We start from the raw sequence: 19,147 nt of genomic DNA, 5'->3' as shown, positions 1-19,147 counted from the left end.
TATTGTCAAGGTGATGTACAGGGGGGTTACTGTTATATACGTAAGGTAATAAGTACATTTCTTGTCAAACTTGTTACCTCTTCCCTCAGTTTTCTCCTACTTTCCCTTCTCCCAACACCCCACCCCCAAGTTGTACAGATCATTGCTAACATATTGTCTTGTGTATATTGCTATTGCCCTGGTTTCCCCTTTGTCCTTTGTCTTACCATTCTGTTGTTCCCCTTCCCTTCCCAAGTAGTATATATCTAGGATAATCTTAGCAGATGAGCAGAAAGCTCAATAGCTATGTATATATGGCCATGTAAAATGATGTTAAGTGAAATAAACTCCCAAGACATGGACACAAGAGGTTATTCTTTGTTGTTGTTTTTAATATACTATGTGATTTGTTGTTTCTTTTGTGTGTTCTTCCCCCTATGGTATATCCCCTGTTGTCACTGTATTTGATTTTGGTATGCTGGTATTGTATATATGTTTATTTGAATTAGGGAAGGGATTTATTCTTGCTAGTCAAGAATAATCAATAACATCAAATAAAAGTATTATTTGATGTTTGTTTTTTTTCTTACTGTTTGTTTTTTTGTGCTAGTCCTGGGGCTTGAACTCAGGGCCTGGGTACTGTCCCTAAGCTCTTTTGTTCAAAGCTAGCACTCTACCACTTGAGCCACAGCTCCATGTCTAGATTTTTTTTCATGATTAATTGGAGTTAAGAGTCTCAGGGACTTTCTTTCAGGGCTGGCTTTGAACTGTGATCTTTAGATCTTAGCCTGAGTAGCTGGGATTGAAGGCCTGAGCCAGTGGCACCCAGCTTGGACTAGTTATAATTAAGATGGGTTCTTGAAAACTAGACTGTGACTTTGAACCATGTACCACCCATAAAATTCTACTTTAATTTGTTTTGAGTTGAGAAAAAATATATATTTGTTCTTGGTCTTCCAGACCAAATTCACTATCTCCTACTTTATGCCCAGTCTGTATGTTAAGATCAATGAATCTGAATGTGTTTTGTTTTAATGCAGTTAGAATTGGTCCTGAGTCTAATGTCTTGACCAACATCCAACTTTCCTAGTCTTATCATCTCTTATCCTTGCAGATGACTTTGCAATACCACTCTGCATTCTTCCTAGATTTGATCCCAGAAACCACATTTTGACTTTTGGTACCTTGTGCCCCCCAACACTTGAATTAGATTGAATACACATACCGGCTGAATCATGTCATTGATGAAGAGAATGCTCATCATTTCCTTTCTCAAGGCCACATCTCTGTCTATGGTCAGCTGCTTTTATTCTAGATCTATACAGCCTGGCTTTTAGATCTGGAAAAATACTATTTACGAAGTACAGCTTTTCCTAAGGCCAAACAGTCTCCACAAAGCTCCCTTCATATCCTTGTTTCTTAGGCTGTAGATAAAAGGATTTAACATAGGGGTGACCATTGTATATACAATAGATTCCACCATTCCAGTATCTGCAGAATAGGAGGATGAAGGCTGGAAATAAACCAGAAATACAGTTCCATAGAAGAGAGTGACAACTGTCAGATGAGAACCACAGGTGGAGAAGACTTTATGCTTCCCCCCAGCAGAGGGAATCCTGAGGATGGTGTGTATGATGTGAGCATAAGAGACCAAGACACAGACAAGAGGGATCACACCCGAGAGGGCAGTGTCAATGAACATCATGAAATGAAAGGTGTGGGTATCTGAGCAGGCAAGTTTAAGTAGGGGAAGAAGATCACAGAAAAAATGTGGGATGGAATGGGAGGCACAGAAGGAGAGTTGAGCCATCAGGAGAGTGAGGGAAAAAGCTAGGAGGTTGGAGAAGAGCCAGCAGGTAGTCACCAGCAGCAGGCATCGTTGGAGACACATGATGGTGGTGTAATGCAGAGGAAGGCAGATGGCCACATAGCGATCGTATGCCATCACAGCCAGCAGGAAGTCATCCAGCAGTGCCAGGGCCATGAAGAAGTACATCTGCATGAGGCAGCCAGTGCGGGAGATGGTGCGGTGCCGTGTGTGAATGTTCACTAACACTTTGGGGACAATGGTACAGGTGAAACAGGTATCAATAAAGGACAGATTGGCCAGGAAGAAGTACATAGGGGTGTGGAGGTGCTGGTCACAGCCAATGGCCAGGATGATGAGCAGGTTCCCCAAGAGGGTGACCAGGTACATTCCTAGGAAGAGCCCGAACAGAAGGGTTTGCTGCTCTGGATGTTCAGAAAAGCCCAGGAGCAGAAAATCAGAGATGATAGTTTGATTCCTAATGTCCTTCAAAGGTAGAGAGATCAAAGGGAATTCTAAGTAAATAAACTAGGCAGAGTCCAAGGATTTTGCTTTTTCCCTTTTCCTTGGGGAAATTAATGAGAATGGCTAGCGATTATGAAGTTCCTTGTTATCAGACTGATCTTGGTCAACTATTCAATCTCTCTGAATTTCTGTTTCCTACTTTGTACCACTGTAACTTCTTTATTGAGTATTGAAGCTGTTTTTGAGATAATGTATGTGAAAATCAGTTCATCATGGACCATTATGATGATGGTCATTATTATTAGTTGTTCATTTTTATATTTTGCAATATCAGAGAAACCTTCAGACCAGAAGCTTTTCATTTCTATTCCTCATATGACTCCTATGTTTAGGATTTTTAAGTTCCTTTTGAACTTTGCTTTTCTTACCTAAAATATAGACAGCAATCTTACCTGATAGATTTGTTGAGGGGACCAAAACCTGGAGTCATTGGCAGTTTCTTCATGAATCATGATGTACAATCAAAATGAGAAGTTCTAGCATTCCTTTTTCATGGAGTAGAGAAAAAAAAATTGATCATTCAGTGGTGGCAGGTGCTAATGTCCTGCTTGTTTAATTTGGTGATTAAAATATAGTATTTTTATTATATTAATATAAGATATTGATAGATTGGACCTTTTATTTATGAAAGCCAAATTAAATACCATTGTGAACTATTCAGAATAAGGGTGGTTCATAAGGTCTTAGTAAATATTATGCATTTTTATTATTGTTATTTTCAGTAAGAGAGGGTGTTTTGTTCTTACTATTGGCAACAGCTTCAGTGTTAGCCTTTAAATTGTGAGTTGTCTGTATTAAGAGTCACTAACACCACTCTTATCAGCAGCACAGCTAACGAATGATCATGATTTTACTCAGAACTATCAATGGCAAAACCTTCTTTATTGAACATCTAAAAGCTTCATTATCATTGTCATTGTTAAGAACACGGACATTCGAGTCATTACTAAATGACCCCATGCTGCTGACCACATATATGGTATATATGTGCACATTGGAGGGAAACTAGGAGGAAGACACAGAACCAGAGGGAAACGGGAAAACAAAACAGCGGGACGCATCAACTGCACTGGACATTGATTAAAACGAACTAAGCAACTCAATGGCAGTGATGGGAGGGAGGGAATGAGTGGGAAAGAGGGAACAGCTGACACGAAGCAAAAGGAAAGGAATATACACATCACCTGAAGTGGAAGAAATACCTGCATTGTCGAAGCTCATAGAACTCATAAACTTTATATACTATGATAAAGACAATTTGCTCTTTGAAGGTTAGAATGTGTTTGTGACTTTAACTAAGTATCACTATCCCACAATACTGTGAAATTTATGTAATCACTTAATCACAATAAAAATTGCCAAAAAAGAACACAAACACTGGGCTTAGACAACCTACACTCAATGCTAAAAACACTTATTTTGGCATCTGGAACCCAAGTCTAGATTGGTCAAACAACATTATATGCATGTGCTTGTTTATGTATAGATGGCGGATGTGGGCATTAGGTGGATTCTGTTTTCTCTGTCTGTTACTGTACTTTGTTCTTACCTGGATGTGCGGACCAGCTTCACCTGGAAGATTGAGTTTACCACCCCATTATCACCCCAAGATAACATGGTGAAGTCACAGAGCTCATCCTGTATGCTGGAATAGCACAGACCAGAGTCTTATACCCCTTGTGATACATCATGCATACCTATCAGGAGGATCTGCTGGGCTTTCATATGCATGTCTCCAGGGATTCAATCCCAGAACTGTTTAGTTAGACGAGATGGAGCAATAGTCCAATGGCTGGCTGTCCCCTCTGGACTGTGGTCCTCTGCGTCTCTTCCATGTCTTCAATGCCTCCAAATTGACCAGATCTGGGAATAGCTGGGTGATGGCTCCTGCTTTTCCCTTGGATTACCAGCAGGTTGGCTTTGTCGTCCTCAACCCTTAAACTGAGCAGAGCTCTTCCCTGCCTGCCACAGAAGTCAGTTTCTAATAAGAGCCCAATATTCATGGATAGACATAGTGTGTTACAGGAAAGTCCTTTCCTGAATTCATGAAGGTATTTTCAGTGATAATTAAAAAAATAATTTGCCTTAAACAATTAGCTGTTTACTCTGTTTAGAATTATTATTAATAGTAGTCTTGCTGTGGAATGAATCTAGGACCTCTTGCTTGCTGGGCAAGTTACTTCCCTAGCTACAGAACTGTCATGTATGATATGAACGGTGGGGAGAGGACTACTTATTATTGTTAAGTTTTAAATAATATACCATATTATGGATTCTAGTGGTGCATCTATAGACTTATTACAATGAATTACAGGAAAATGTCATCTGTGAATAAAATGAAGATTTCTTTCTTTCTTTCTTTCTCTCTCTCTCTCTTTCTCTTTCTTTCTTTCTTTCTTTCTCTTTCCTCTGTCCTTCCTCCCTCCCTTCCTTCTTTCTCCTTCCTTCCTTTTTCTCCTTCCTTCCTTCCTTCCTTCCTTTCTTCCTTCCTTCCTTTCTTCCTTCCTTCCTTTCTTTCTTTCTTTCTTTCTTTCTTTCTTTCTTTCTTTCTTTCTTTCTTTCTTTCTTTCTTTCTTTCTTTCTTTCTTTCTTTCTTCTGTCCTTCCTCCCTCCCTTCCTTCTTTCTCCTTCCTTCCTTTTTCTCCTTTCTTTCTTTCTTTCTTTCTTTCTTTCTTTCTTTCTTTCTTTCTTTCTTTCTTTCTTTCTTTCTTTCGTTCTTTCTCTCGTCATGGGGCTTCAACTCTGGGCCTAGGCACTGTCCCTCCCTCAGCTCTTCAGCTCAAGGCTGGTGCTCTACCACTTGAGCCACAGTGCCACTTCCAGTTTTCTGGTGGTTAATTGGAGATAAGAGTCTCATGGACTTTCCTGTCCAGGCTGGCTGTGAACCTCGATTCTCTGATTTCAGCCTCCTGAGCAGCTAGTATTACAGGAGTGAGCCAATGGCCCCCAGCTAAGATTCCTTTCTTTATAGTACTGATACCTTTTATGTTTCTTGTCTTAATGTAGTGGTTGGAGCCAAATAAATTGTAAAATAGTTGTGGTAACAACTGACACTTTATCTCATTCTTAATTTAGACAGGGGATGTTTTATTATGATCTCTAAATAGTTGTGCAGAGTGGTTTCAATTCAACATGTCATTTTTTCCCATCTTTCTCCCTCCCCCCATATATCCCAAGCCTGCCATTCCCTTAAGATACATAGTTCTATTTTCATGTATGTACATTGACTATTATGACAGTATTCTCCCATCATTCCTCTCTCTGTTCACCCACATTTTCTGTTTAACCTATATCTCTCTCAGATAAGATAGATCTTAGTTCCTGGTATTCACTTTATTAAGCTGTGTATAAATTGTTCAGAGGAGTTATACCACAGGAGTCCACACTTGCACACATCATATTAAGTCAGTTTGATTGTGGATATATGCATATGGTCCCAGATGTGATTTCACGCATGTTTACATGGGAAACTATAGATAACTTCTACACATGTGAAGAACAACACTCTCTCTCTGATCCTGACTTAATCACTCAATGTAGTTTTTCTATGTTCATCCATTTCCCTGCAAGTAACACAATATTAGTCTTCCTGATGGATGAATAAATCCCATTACTTGATCCACTCATCTGGTATAGGGTGCAGAATTGTTTCTTTAACTTTTCTGTGCTGAATAGTGTAGCAATGAACGTGGGTATGAGGGTTAGACTAGGGAGGTTTAAATGTCCCACTATTAAATATAATATTTGCTATATATTTGAAGAAAGGGTACCTTTTTTTTAAAAAAAAAGAATAAGTGGATTTTCTCCTATCCCCACTTTGTTGGAAGAATTTTTAATGAGTAGACATTGAGTGTGTCAAATAGTTTTACTTGCATTTATTGAAATGTTTTGTCCATTTTCTATTAACACATTGAGTTACTTTAATTTTTCAGTTTATCAACCTTGCATTTTTGATACATATTACAAGTTCTGTGTTGTCATTGCATTGCTAAAGTTTTATTCTGGTGCATTTATATTGATGAGTAAGATTTTCTTGTTTTAGTTCTTTTGCAATATTTTCATTGGTGTTTGGACTGTAATTGTCCATAGTCTCATGAAGGGAGCTGGTGAATAGTAATTCCTTGTCCCTATTCTTAAAAGGCTTTCATCCCCATCTCTCTGCTAAGTTCTTCTATTGGTGTTTAAATTTTTTTTATTCTTTGTCTTTTCTGGATATTTATCCTCTATTGGATGAATAGCTGGGAAAAATGTTCTTCAATTGTATGGGCTATCACTTCACTCTGTTGGCTCCTGTGCTGTATAGCAAGTTTTTAATTTGATACACTCTCTTTGGTCAATTTTTATTATCTCACGACCCCTGGAATCATCGACTCTGCCTATGTCTTGGTTGTTTGCCTTAAGTTTTCCTCTGATTATCTCAATATTTCTGGTCTTACCTTATGGTCTTTGATCCATTTTGAGTTGGTTCTGGAACAGTTTGGGAGGTAGAGCTCAAATTTCAGACTTCCACATGTGGATATCCAGTTTTTCAAGCAAAACTTGCTCAAAAATCTGTCTTTTTCCCAGTGTATCTTTTTGGGTATAGCTTCATTGATTTATTTCTGTGTCCAAGAAGGGTCAATGGAATTAAGCCGGGCTCTCTCTGTAACTTCTGGTGTGCATTAGACCTATACTTCCCCAGGACTGTGATTCAGTTGGTTTATTATATTTCTATAACATTGTAATCAAGTACACATACACTACCTTAGAAAACTTTGAGGGCATGTTTGGTCAGTTGTCACTTTTGGATAAGGGAAGTAAAAAGATGCAGCGTTGTTGGACAGGCTGCTGCTAGAAGGAATGTGAGCCTTTGAGCAGTGTGTGCCACAGCTGCTTCTGTCTATAGATAGAGCTGGGCATAAGCAAGAACACCATTCCTACCATGTCTCGAATTTTCCTGTGGCTTGCTTGAGCTGGAGAATCAGCATTACCACCCTGAATTCTATTCCAGTGGTTTACAAGTCTGTTTTTGTGGCACTACCAGGCTGTTTTGGTTACTATGTCTACTCATTTAATAGTTAACATTCAACAATAAAATCACCATTCATGAGATAAAAATGGTTTCTTTCAGTTTTATTTGTATAACTGTGCTGTAGATATTTCTACCTGGAGTCTTTTTTTTTTTGTAGTAAGATTTTTGGCTACTGATTCAATTTTTTTCAATAGCTATTCAGTTTTCTATGACTTCTTTACTTAGTTTTCATAAATTATACTTTTCTAGAACTTTTTTCTAATCTATATCTTAAGATTTAATTGTATGGCATTATTCATAATACCCCTCTTTAAAAATATTGGAGATGATGTCAATCCTTTCATTGCTTTTTTATTGTATTTAAAAAAAATTTTATGGGGCTGAGAATGTGGCTCAGTGGTAGAGCGCTTGCCATGCATGCTTGAGGCCCTGGGTTCGATTCCTCAGCACCATAAAAGCAAAAAGAAAAAAGCTGGAAGTGGTGCTGTGGCTCAAGTGGTAGAGCGCTAGCCTTGAGCTGAGGAACAGCGCCCAGGCCTAGAGTTCAGGCTCCACGACTGGAGCAAAAAAATATATATATATTTTCTTGTAAAGATGTGGTACAGAGTGGTTATAGGTACATCAGTAAGGTAATGAGTACATTTCTTGTCGAGTATTGTTACCCCCTCCTTTGTTTTTCTATTACCCCTTCTCTCTCCCACCTCCCCTCCCCCTCCCCCTACAAAGTTGTAATTTCCAACATAGTGTCTTGTGAGAATAATTGTTGCGATAGGTCATTTGTGTCCTTGTTTCAGCATTTTGTTCTTCCTATTCCCCTCACCAAATTAGATAAATGTATATACAAGATGCAAGGTACCAAAATCAAATACAGTGGCAACAGGTATATACCATAGGAGGAAGGACATACAAAAGAAACAAAAAATCACATAGCAAAGCCGGGCGCTGGTGGCTCATGCCTCTAATCCTAGCTACTCAGGAGGCTGAGATCTGAGGATCGCGGTTCAAAGCCAGCCCGTGAGACTCCTATTTCCAATAAACTACCAGAAAACCAGAAGTGGCGCTGTAGCTCAAGTGGTAGAGTGCTTGCCTTGAGCTGAAGAGCTGAGAGACAGCGCCCAGGCCCAGAGTTCAAGCCCCATGACCGACCAAAAAAAAAAAATCACATAGCACATTAAAAACAGCAACAATGAAGAAAAACCTCGGGGTTCATTTCCCTTAGCGTCATCTTATACTGTCATATGTACCTAGATTTTAAGCATTTCTGCTCATCTGATAAGATTATCCTAGATATATACTAATTATTGCAAATAAAGGAAACCATGGGACCTGTATTTCTTTGGGTCTGGCTTACTTTACTTAATATGATTTTTTTCCCAAGTCTTTTCATTTCCTAACAAATGGGGCAGTGCCATTCTTTCTGATGGAAGCATAGGATTCCATCACATTTTCTTGATCCATTCATCTATCCCTTTCATTTCTTTTATTGACTATTTACTCTATAAAATAATTTTTACCAATTGACTATAAATTATCTTTTGAAGAAATAATATTTTATCTGGTTGGGATTTTGGTCAGGTTTTATTTTGTTTTGCTATATTTAGCTCTCATCGCTTTTTTTTTTTTTTACTTTACTTTGATCTCTGTGGTATTTTTTGTGCTTTTAAAATTATCTTCAAGCCGGGCGCTGGTGGCTCACGCCTGTAATCCTAGCTACTCAGGAGGCTGAGATCTGAGGATCTCGGTTCAAAGCCAGCCCGGGCAGGAGAGACCGTGAGACTCCTATCTCCAATAAACCACCAGAGAACCAGAAGTGGCGCTGTAGCTCAAGTGGTAGAGCACTTGCCTTGAGCTGGAGAGCTGAGGGACAGCGCCGAGGCCCAGAGTTCAAGCCCCACGGCCGACCAAAAAAAAAATAAAAATAAAATTATCTTCAGTAGATGCTTAATTAATTATTTTGTAGCTTTTAAGGTAATTTTTTTTTGGGTCCAGTCGTGGGGCTCGAACTCTGGGCCTGGGTGGTGTCCCTCAGCTCTTCAGCTCAAGGCTAGTGCTCTACCACTTGAGCCGTAGCGCCACTTCTGGCTTTTTTCTTTTTGCTTGTGTGGTGCTAACGAATTGAACCCAGGGCCTCAGGCATGCAAGGCAAGTGCTCTACCACTGAGCCACCTTCCCAGCCCAGCTTTTAAGGTTACTAATTTCTTTTTTTGGGGGGGGGTCCGGTCATGGGGCCTGATCTCTGGGCCTGGGCACTGTCCCTCAGCTCTTCAGCTCAAGGCTAGCGCTCTACCACTTGAGCCTCAGCACCACTTCCGGCTTTTTTCTTTTTGCTTATGTTTTTTGCTTATGTGGTGCTGAGGAATCGAACCCAGGGCCTCAGGCATGCAAGGCAAGCACTCTACCACTGAGCCACCTTCCCAGCCCCATAAGGTTTTTAATTTCTTATAAGTAATGATTTGTGTTGGTCTTTATTCAGATGCAAACATTTTCTTACAATCATTATGATTTCTTCTTTTTCTTCTAGATAATTCCCAGCTGTGTTCCCAGTTCTTAACTATGAGAGTTTTTGTTGTAATTTTTGCTATGTTTAAGTAGTTGTACAGAGGGCTTACAATTCCATAGGTGAAGTTATGAGTACAATGCTTCTTGGACAGTGTCACTTCTTCTTTTGTATGGGGGAGTTATTGTTATATCAAAATTTTCCACATCATTATTGAATTTAGAAAGTAGGAAATCAGTCCAGATTTCCCTCTGGACAAATGGATCAAAAATGTGGTATATATGCACAATAGAATTTTTCTCATCCATTGGAAACAATGATACTGTACCATTTGTAAAGAAATGGAAAGACCTGGAAAAAATTATGTTAAATGAAGTAAGTCAGGTAGGACTTACTTTATCGCATGATAAAGTATGCATGATTTCCCTTGTATGTAGAAGCTAGATTTAGCTTATAAACTTGTAAGTAAATATGTTGGGTGGTATGTCAGTGTATACAAATTGAAATATGACAGACTCAAGGGAGAACTGAAAGAGTGCAATCTCTTAAAAAGGCAAAATCAAAGTTCAACAAAATAAACACCAGGAAACAGGTACTTGAAAGAGATGGGGTAGGGTCATGGGGAAAGGGGCAAATGAATGAAGAGAAGAAGAAGAAGGGGAGAATCAAATCAAAGAATTTAATGTATACCCTACAAAATTAATAAGAGTGAGAGAAAGGGTTTGTAGGGGAGAGATGGGTGAGAATGTTGAAAGGGGTGACAATGATCAAGAGAAATTATATTCACAACTGCTTTGTTAGATGGAAACTCCTTTGTATAACTACTTAAAGAGAAATAAAAAGTTAAAAGATAGGTGTTTAATCAATTACTGCAAATGCATAAAAATAAAAATAGGTTTTTCTGTTTCTCATTATTGTTTTGTTAGTTTTTATTTGGGTACTTTGTAACTTTTTCATTATTGGAAAAATGTGGAATTTTTATATTACTATAGTAAATGAAAGTTGTCCTTTGGAGAACATGAATCTTCATGTCTTGAATTCTATTTGTTTGATAGCAATAGATTTATACTAGTATTATATTGATGTTATTGTTCATCTCTTATTTCTTCTGTATTTTTTTTTTTTGGGTCCAGTTGTGGGGCCTGAACTCTGGGCCTGGACGCTGTCCCTCAGCTCTTCAGCTGAAGGCTAGTACTCTACCACTTGAGCCACAGCGCCACTTCCGGCTTTTTTCTTTTTACTTATGTGGTGCTGAGGAATCGAACCCAGGGCCTCATGCATGCAAGGCAAGCGCTCTCCCACTGAGCCACCTTCCCAGCCCTTTCTTCTGTATTTTTGTATTTTGAGTAAACATTTTATTTGTTGTGGCAAACAGAAAATGGACAAATTTATCAATTATGAATTTTCTCACAGTGTTCTTTCCTACATTATCAACATTCAGATAACAAAACAGAATATAGTAAACATGCTAGAATCTTCCTTCCATGCCCATCTCAGAGACAGCATTTATAATTACTAATGTATGTACAAAAATAGCAGAAATGCTATGGAAATGTCTTACAGAAATTGAAAAGGATATGATGAGAGAGAAACAATTTCAAATGGATGATTTCAAAGTAATATTTAGTTGTATTAAAATAATATATTTCATGAATGAAAACTATGTTGCCTAGTTGTATGACTTTCATGTAGAGGAAGATTTTGTAGTTGTAACTGCAGATAAAGGAGTTAGAAAGAGGAAGACATATTGATTTGATAATATATAAAATAATAATACAAAATACTATCCATACAGATTAATAGGGACATCAAGACAAAGGCAAAGGTATAATGATATCTTTAATATAAAATGCCTATATAATTAAATAAAAAAATCCAAATTTGATAATGGACTAATGACAAGAACACATTGTAAAAGAATGCACACACAAGTGAACAGACATAGAAAAATGTTCCTTTTGCTAATCAAAGAAGAGCAAAATATGACATTTTGGCTGTCCTGTTATTATGACTAAGGAGAAAATGTGAGCATCAAAACCTTAGAGGATGTTGACCAAAGGCACCCTCATATGTGAATTTTGGCAAAATGAATAAAAGCCCACCCTGCAATGTTTTACTTGAGATCAAGCTTTTCTGCTCAAGTTGAGTGCTCTACCACTTGACCCATAACTTAATTCTTTTTTTTGTATATGCTTAACTAGAGATAAGAGTCTTACAGACTTTCCTGACTGGGCTAACTTCAAACTGCAATCCTCAGATCTTAGCCACCTGAGTAGCTAGGATTACAGGTGTGAGCTACCAGTGCCTTCTTGAACAACATTTTTGTATGTGAAAAGGGTGTTCCAGTAGTCAGAAGTAATAGGACCAAGTCATGGCTTATTCACTAACTTATCTAGGTGATCTTAGGCAAATCCCTTAATTTCTGTAGGGTTTTTTCTTTTCTAAAATATAAAAGAGTATGTCGGAATGACAAACATGTTATAGTTGTGTAACCAAGGCTCACCCTGTACCCATTATCAGTACTGTCAATGAATACATTTCCTCTCCAAACCTAAAGCTTCAGAATTTTTTTAGGTTCATAAGCTTCTATCAATTGTTTAAAGCTAGCCTCCTTGGAGTAAACCTCTAAGGTTCCTACTGAATATTAAAAACTTTAGAGCAAAAAATAAAAATGAAGTGAATCTTTAAAAAAATAAAGGGTTGGAGTATGGCAGTTGGAGAAACATTTTGAGACATTGTCTTTTTAGTAAAGAATAAATTATTATTCCTTTGTTCTATTATTGATATTTTAGTAAGAGTCTAAGATTTATTATTTCAGCAGAAATGGACAGGAAACTAGACTTTTGTTGCCTTTACTTTGTTTTTTTTTTTAATTTTTTATTTTGTTGGTTGTGGGGCTTGAACTCTGGGCCTGGGCGCTGTCCCTGTGCTCTTCATCTCAAGGCGAGCACTCTACCACTTGAGCCACAGCACTATTTCTTATTTTTTAGTGGGTTATTGGAGATAAGAGTCTCACAGACTTTTCTGCCCAGGCTGGCTTTGAACCGTGATCCTCAGATCTCAGCCTCCTGAATAGCTAGGATTACAGGTGTGAGCTACCGGTGCCCGGCTTGTTGGCATTACTTTTTTTTTTAAATTTATTTATTTGTTTTTTATTTGTGAACATACTGTACAGAGGGGTTACAATTACATGGGCAGGATAATGCGTACATTTCTTACCAAGCATTGCAGCCTCCTCCTTTGGTTTACCCTTCACATCCCTTCCCAGCCTCCCCCCTCCCCCCCAATTGTTGGCATTACTTTTATATCAAGTTAAGTTAGATTATTTTTATAGGTGAGAGAACAATTCCATTATACATGAAGTCAGACATTTTTTTTCTCTTTGGAGCATATGCCGTAAATGCCTTTCATAGTCTTTTTTGTGCACATGTTCAAGTTTCCCTAGAGTGTGTACCAAGGACTAGAAATTTTCACTGGATCATTGATCAGTGCATTGGTTCAGATCTTCCTAGAAGAAAGTGCCAGGATATAATTAGCTGTGTTAGTTTGGGTTCACCAGAGAAAAACAGCAGCTAGGATACATGCAGACATGTAGAGAGCTTCATTATGGGGGATTGCTCACAGGATTATGGAGGATGAGAAGTCTGTCAATCTGCCGTCTGCAAATTGGAGGCCTAAAGAGCCAGTAGTATCATTCAGGCCTAAAGGCTGGAGAACACAGAGAACCAGATGTTTTAAGTCTCAGAGATTGAAAGGCTAAGAACCAGGAGTACAAATGTCTAAGGCACAAGAAAATGCTTGTTTTAGCTTAAAAGGAGAGAGTGAATTCCCTCTTTGTTTGCCTCTTTGTTCTATGTGGGCCCTCCTTGGATTACATGATATCCATCCATGTTAGGATAATCTTCATTCTGTCTTAAGATTCAAATGATAATCTCTTTTGAAACACCTTTAGAGGCACATCTAAAAATCATGTTTTATAGCTACCTGGGCATCAGTCAAATTGATGCATAAAAATTAACCCCCACAAACTGTAAAAGATTTATTGGAGACAGAGTGGGAGAAATCCTTTAGATTCAATTTGCGACCTGTGGAAGAAAATAGGGAAGGAAGAAAAATTGAGGGGAAGCATATATTATGTCTGCAATATAGTACTAAGAACGGTTTGACCAACAAGGAAGTTTTAGAATTAAAGTTGTCTATCAGAAGAGTCCCACATTTTCCTGAAATGACCTGTCTTGGTAGCTCTGTAATGCTCAGTCATTGTCCAGGACCAGGCTGTAGAAATAAGGCACAGATATGGCAGTTCCTAGTCAAGTAGGCAATTAAACTCTTGAGATAGCAAAACTATCCATAGTCTACTGTGTTCTTCTTACCAGCTTTCTCAAGGCCTGTTTCATGTCCTTGTTTCTGAGGCTGTAGATGAAAGGATTCAACATGGGGGTAACCACTGTATAGATGACAGTGACCACCCGGTCCTTTGTCACCGAATAGGTGGATGAGGGGCGAATATACACGGATATTATGGTTCCATAGAACAGAGCTACAACTGTGAGATGAGACCCACAGGTGGAGAAGACCTTGTACCTGCCTCCCCCCGAAGGAACCCTCAGAACAGCACGGGCGATATAGACATAGGAGACAATAATGAAGATGAAGGGGCTCATGATCACAAAGGAGCCCTCTGTGAAGGCCACAAGCTCATTGATAGAAGTGTCAGAACAGGAGAGCGTCAGCAGTGGCTGGACGTCACAGAAAAAGTGGTGGATGCTGTTGGGTCCACAGAAGGAGAGTCGGCTCATAAGGATGGTGTGGGTGAGCGAATGGAGGTGGGACACCACCCAGGATGCAGTCACCAGCAGGAGACAGCGCCTGGGGCTCATGGTTGTGGTGTAATGCAGTGGGTCGCAGATGGCCATGTAGCGGTCAATGGCCATGGCGGCCAGGAGGAAACTGTCAGTAATACCAAAAGCCACAAAGAAGTACATCTGTGTGAGGCACTGGGCAAAGAGGATGGCCTTGTTCTGTGTGAGCAAGTTCACTAACATCTGGGGCACAATGACCGTGGTAAAGCAGATATCCACCAGGGACAAGCTGGAGAGGAAGAAGTACATAGGAGTGTGCAGGTGAACCTCTCTCCAGATGGCTGCAATGATGACCGAGTTGCCAACCACGTTGACCAGGTACATGGCAAGAAAGCCGGCAAAAAGCCATATCTGCTGTTTGGGGTCTGTGGTCAGTCCTAGAAGGAGAAATTCAGTCACATGGCTCTGGTTTTCCCTCAGCATTGTTGTCCTACAAGTAAAAAATATGCAGTAATGTTAGGTGTGTGTTTGTGTGTGCCCTAGCTTGGGTTATTCAGTTTGATGGATGAAATACCTCATATGGTATTTCAGGTTGTGTATGTGTGCACATACATGCATGTGCCAGTCCTGGGGCTTGAACTCAGGGCCTGGGTACTGTCCCATAACATTTTGCTCAAGGCAGGCCCTCTACCACTTCCACCACAACTCCACATCCAGTTTTTTGGTGGTTAATTGGAGAGAAGAGTCACCTACAATCACCCTACAATAACCTACAATCACAGCTGCTACCTAGTACAGCTGTGCTGACTCTGTATTTCCTTTTATAATGTGAAGTCATGGGAAATGATATTTGTGAATCCTATGTTGTTGTGGCAGAAGTGATCTTAGTTCTCCAAAAATTATCCCATGAGAATCTTGGGATCTATTCAGGAAGGGTCAAGGGACTGAGGAGAATGTTAAATGGCAGGGCTCTAGGTATTTTCTTTAATTGGGGGAAATTCTGTTGAGGTGTTTTACACATTGGATAACTGCCTAAGAAGTAGTATGAACAATGTGGTTGAAAACAGAAGTACAGATAGGCATAACCTTAACTGAAAGCGTTTGGAAGGTAGAGGATCATTAAAGAGAGAGAGAGAAAGAGGGAGAGAGAGAGAGAGAAAGAGAGAGACACAGTCTGAGAGAGAGACAGAGAGAGACAGAGAGAGACAGGGTAATGGGTGTAAATAGGGTCAAAGTACATACTACACATGTGTAGAAATGCAGTAATGGAATTTATAATTTTGTACAAGAAGAAGTAAGAAACTGGATAAAAGAAGACCCTACAAAGATTGGTGGCAATAAAGTTCAAATTAGTCTGCAATTTGATCTCTTAAGATTCAAGGTCTCAAGCTGGGTGCTGGTGGCTCACACCCATACTCCTAGCTGCTCAGGAGGCTAAGATCTAAAGATTGAGGTTTGAAGTCAACCTGGGTAGGAAAGACTATTGAGATTTTTATCTCCAGTTAATCACCAAAAGTCGGAAGTAGAACTGTGGCTTGAGTGGCAGAGTGTTGGCCTTGGGTACAATGAACTCAGGGACAGCACCTAGACCTTGGGTTCAAGCCCCAGGACTCATGTGCGTGCTCGTGTGAGCACACACACACACACAAACACACACACACACACACACACACACAAAGATTCAAGGACCTAATTTCTACCAGATTGGTAATCTTATCTTTGGGATTCTTATGGGATTAGGAAAACAATTTCATTATATGAAATATAATATGTTAACAATAATAGAGAACAATTAATGGAACAATTGGATCTCAAAAGGTGGATTTAGCCAATGCCATGAACTAGGTCATCAGTGGTAAAAGTATGACGGCCTGCCCAGTCTTCCCAGAATGTTCTCTCCCCTTGCCACTATCATGTGTGGGCTAATGGTCTGCGCAGCTCTGAAGATGTACAGAGGTTGGGAAGATACCACACAGTCTGGAGTTTTTCTCAGCAGTCTCAGCTTTGGGGACAGTAGAAGCTGGGCATTGCCTGTCAGCATCAGGGTAGCTGCAATTTTTCCTCTCAAAGTACAGAACCCCTTTTCTTGGGCAGGGGTCTTACTCACCAGTAACAAATCCTTCCTGTGTCAGAGAAAGGAAAGAATAAACCAGGGAATGCAGAGAGTCACCTAGCTTGACCCAAGTTTTGGAAGCAGTCAGATGATCTAGTTCACATTCTCAGCTAAACTGAGCCTCAGATGCTATACTTGGATAAAGAGAATGTCACACAAAATAAAAACTTTCTATTTGTGACATGCCAGGATTTGAGGACTTGGGAATACTGATGGGACTGAAGACAGCAGCTACTTACTCAGAAAAGGGTTGATGACCTCCAAGGGACCCAGCTGAGGGTGCAGTCACCTCCTCGGCATCACTGGCTTTGTTACTTAGCAGGGGAAGGAGATAGCTGGCACCGACAGAGGTCTCATAGCAGTCAAGGGAGAAAGGGGCCCAGGCTCAGGGTGGGAAGTGGGGGCATTCACTACACTTGGGAGTTGTGTGACCTTAGGATAGTAATCTTTCCATTGTGGCCCCAGGCATGAAGACCATGGGGTTTCCCCCATCTCCAGCTGTCATCACTGGCCTCTTCAGCTTTTACCAGTGGTAATGAAGGGGTGGGGATCTAGAAGATGATTGCCTTTCACACGACCTTACCCGAAGGAGAGTCTTTCTATCCACCTCCCTCCCCCAGGGAGCTCATTAAGAAGGGAGGCCTGGGAGAAGAAGAGAGACTGTGGAACACCAGGATTCATAAGTTCCATCAACTCTCCGAGGGATTGAAGTATGTAACTGAGGAAGCTCAGGCATGGGGCTGTCTGTGGGATGTTGGGAGAGGATGTGTGGTGTGGTACAAAGGTTCTGGGGAATGAAGATCCCTGAGGTCTAGTTGGACAATGAGCAGCTCTCATTTGGGGCAAATTCAGTGCCTTTCTAAAATTTCAGGTGTCTCATCTGTAGCATGGATTTCATAGATGGTATGTTCTTTTACTGCTGTAGTAAAATACTTGAGATCAACAACTTCAGGGAAGAGAGATTCATTTGTTCACTGTTTCTGAAATTTCAGTCCTTGGCTGTTGGTTCTAGACTCAACATGAAGCAGAGCATCATGGTGGCAGGATCAGGTAGACAGAGGCTGCTCAGCTCATGACAGACAGGAGCAGAGAGTGAGAAAAGGACAAGGGACCAGGTATAACCTCCATAAGTGTGCCCCCAGAGACCTATTTTCTTCCAGATAGGCCCCACCTCCTATATTTCCACCTCCCCACCTAAAAAATCAGAGGATTAAACATTTAATACATGGGCAATTCTTATTCAAACCATGAGTGAGGAGATGACCAAAGTACACTACATGATGTATGGAGATGTCACAATGTCACCTAGTATGTTCAAAAAAAGTTAACAAGTTAAACTAGAGTTGGGCATCTTTGGTTTGATTTCCTGTTCTTCTATTTATTACCTTAGGAAAGGACACTCAGTTTCTGCAACTGGAAAATGATGATATAATAACAACCTCACAGTATGCCCACAGCATGTGGACATTTAATTTGATATCTTAAGAATGTCTTAGTGAAACATAATCATCATCGTCAATATCAATAACAACAAAGCAATGCAGAAAAGAATTGTGAAAAATCGCATTCATCTGTGTGTATCAGTATAAATATCTTTTTTTTTGGCCATACAAGAGCTTCACCTCAGGGTCTTGTACTTCTAGGCTGGCAGTCAACCACTTGAGCCATGCCTCCAGCTTTACTTTGTGCTGGTTATTTTGGACATGAAGTCTGGTGGACTGTTCTGCCCTGGCTAGCCTTAAATTCCTATCTTCCAGATCTCAGCCTCCTGAGTAGCTAGGATTATGGATGTGCCAATAGTATCTGGTTAAAAATATCTTAGTAAGGTAAATTGTAATGAGTAGGATTTTACAAAAATACTCTGATAGGCTTTTTTTTTTGCTCACATCCATCATTCCACTACTTGAGCCACATTTCCATATCTGGATTTTTGCTAGTTAATTGGAGATAAAATCTCTCAGATTTTTGTCCGTTCAGGCTGGCTTAAAATAGTTCTCAGATCTCAGCCCTCTGAGTAGCTAGGATAATCTATGTGAGCCATGGTGCCTGGCTGGGCACTGTGTTTAAGTTTCTTTTGCATATTCTTTCTTCATCAGACTCTTCAATGCCATAAATCTGAAATCTTTCCCTAGCTCTCCGCAGCTGCCACGCTATCAGTTACTATGGGCAGATCCATATAGAATCCTCCTCTGAAAACTAATAGAAATGTGTGACTCTCTGGCAAAATGTCCATTGTCAACATTATTAAAGTGTTATTTACATAAACCACGAATTCCACTACTGGGTAACCAAACCTTTGAAGACGGTCAAACCATTTTCTTTTTTTGGGGGGTCCAGTTGTGGGGCCTGAACTCTGGGCCTGGGCGCTGTCCCTCAGCTCTTCAGCTCAAGGCTAGCGCTCTACCACTTGAGC

The 19,147-nt window shown here is 39.9% G+C and overlaps 2 protein-coding genes across 2 annotated transcripts; both read right to left on the bottom strand.

The window, feature by feature from the left end:
- Window positions 1–1,333: 1,333 nt before the first annotated feature.
- On the bottom strand, window positions 1,334–2,257 carry LOC105989291 (olfactory receptor 1N1-like). Its single transcript, XM_013021252.1, has one exon. The coding sequence runs from the start codon at window positions 2,174–2,176 to the stop codon at window positions 1,334–1,336; it is 843 nt and encodes a 280-aa protein (XP_012876706.1). The 5' UTR covers window positions 2,177–2,257.
- Window positions 2,258–14,174: 11,917 nt separating this feature from the next.
- Window positions 14,175–15,104, bottom strand: LOC105989365 (olfactory receptor 1L6-like). The gene has a single exon (XM_013021356.1). The coding sequence runs from the start codon at window positions 15,102–15,104 to the stop codon at window positions 14,175–14,177; it is 930 nt and encodes a 309-aa protein (XP_012876810.1).
- Window positions 15,105–19,147: the final 4,043 nt, after the last annotated feature.

Source organism: Dipodomys ordii, unplaced genomic scaffold (genome assembly GCF_000151885.1).
Source record: "Dipodomys ordii isolate 6190 unplaced genomic scaffold, Dord_2.0 Scaffold55, whole genome shotgun sequence".
In the NCBI taxonomy this organism is placed as follows: Eukaryota; Metazoa; Chordata; class Mammalia; order Rodentia; family Heteromyidae; genus Dipodomys; species Dipodomys ordii.
Note: the sequence above shows the minus strand (reverse complement) of the source record. Positions and strands in the feature narration are given on the sequence as shown.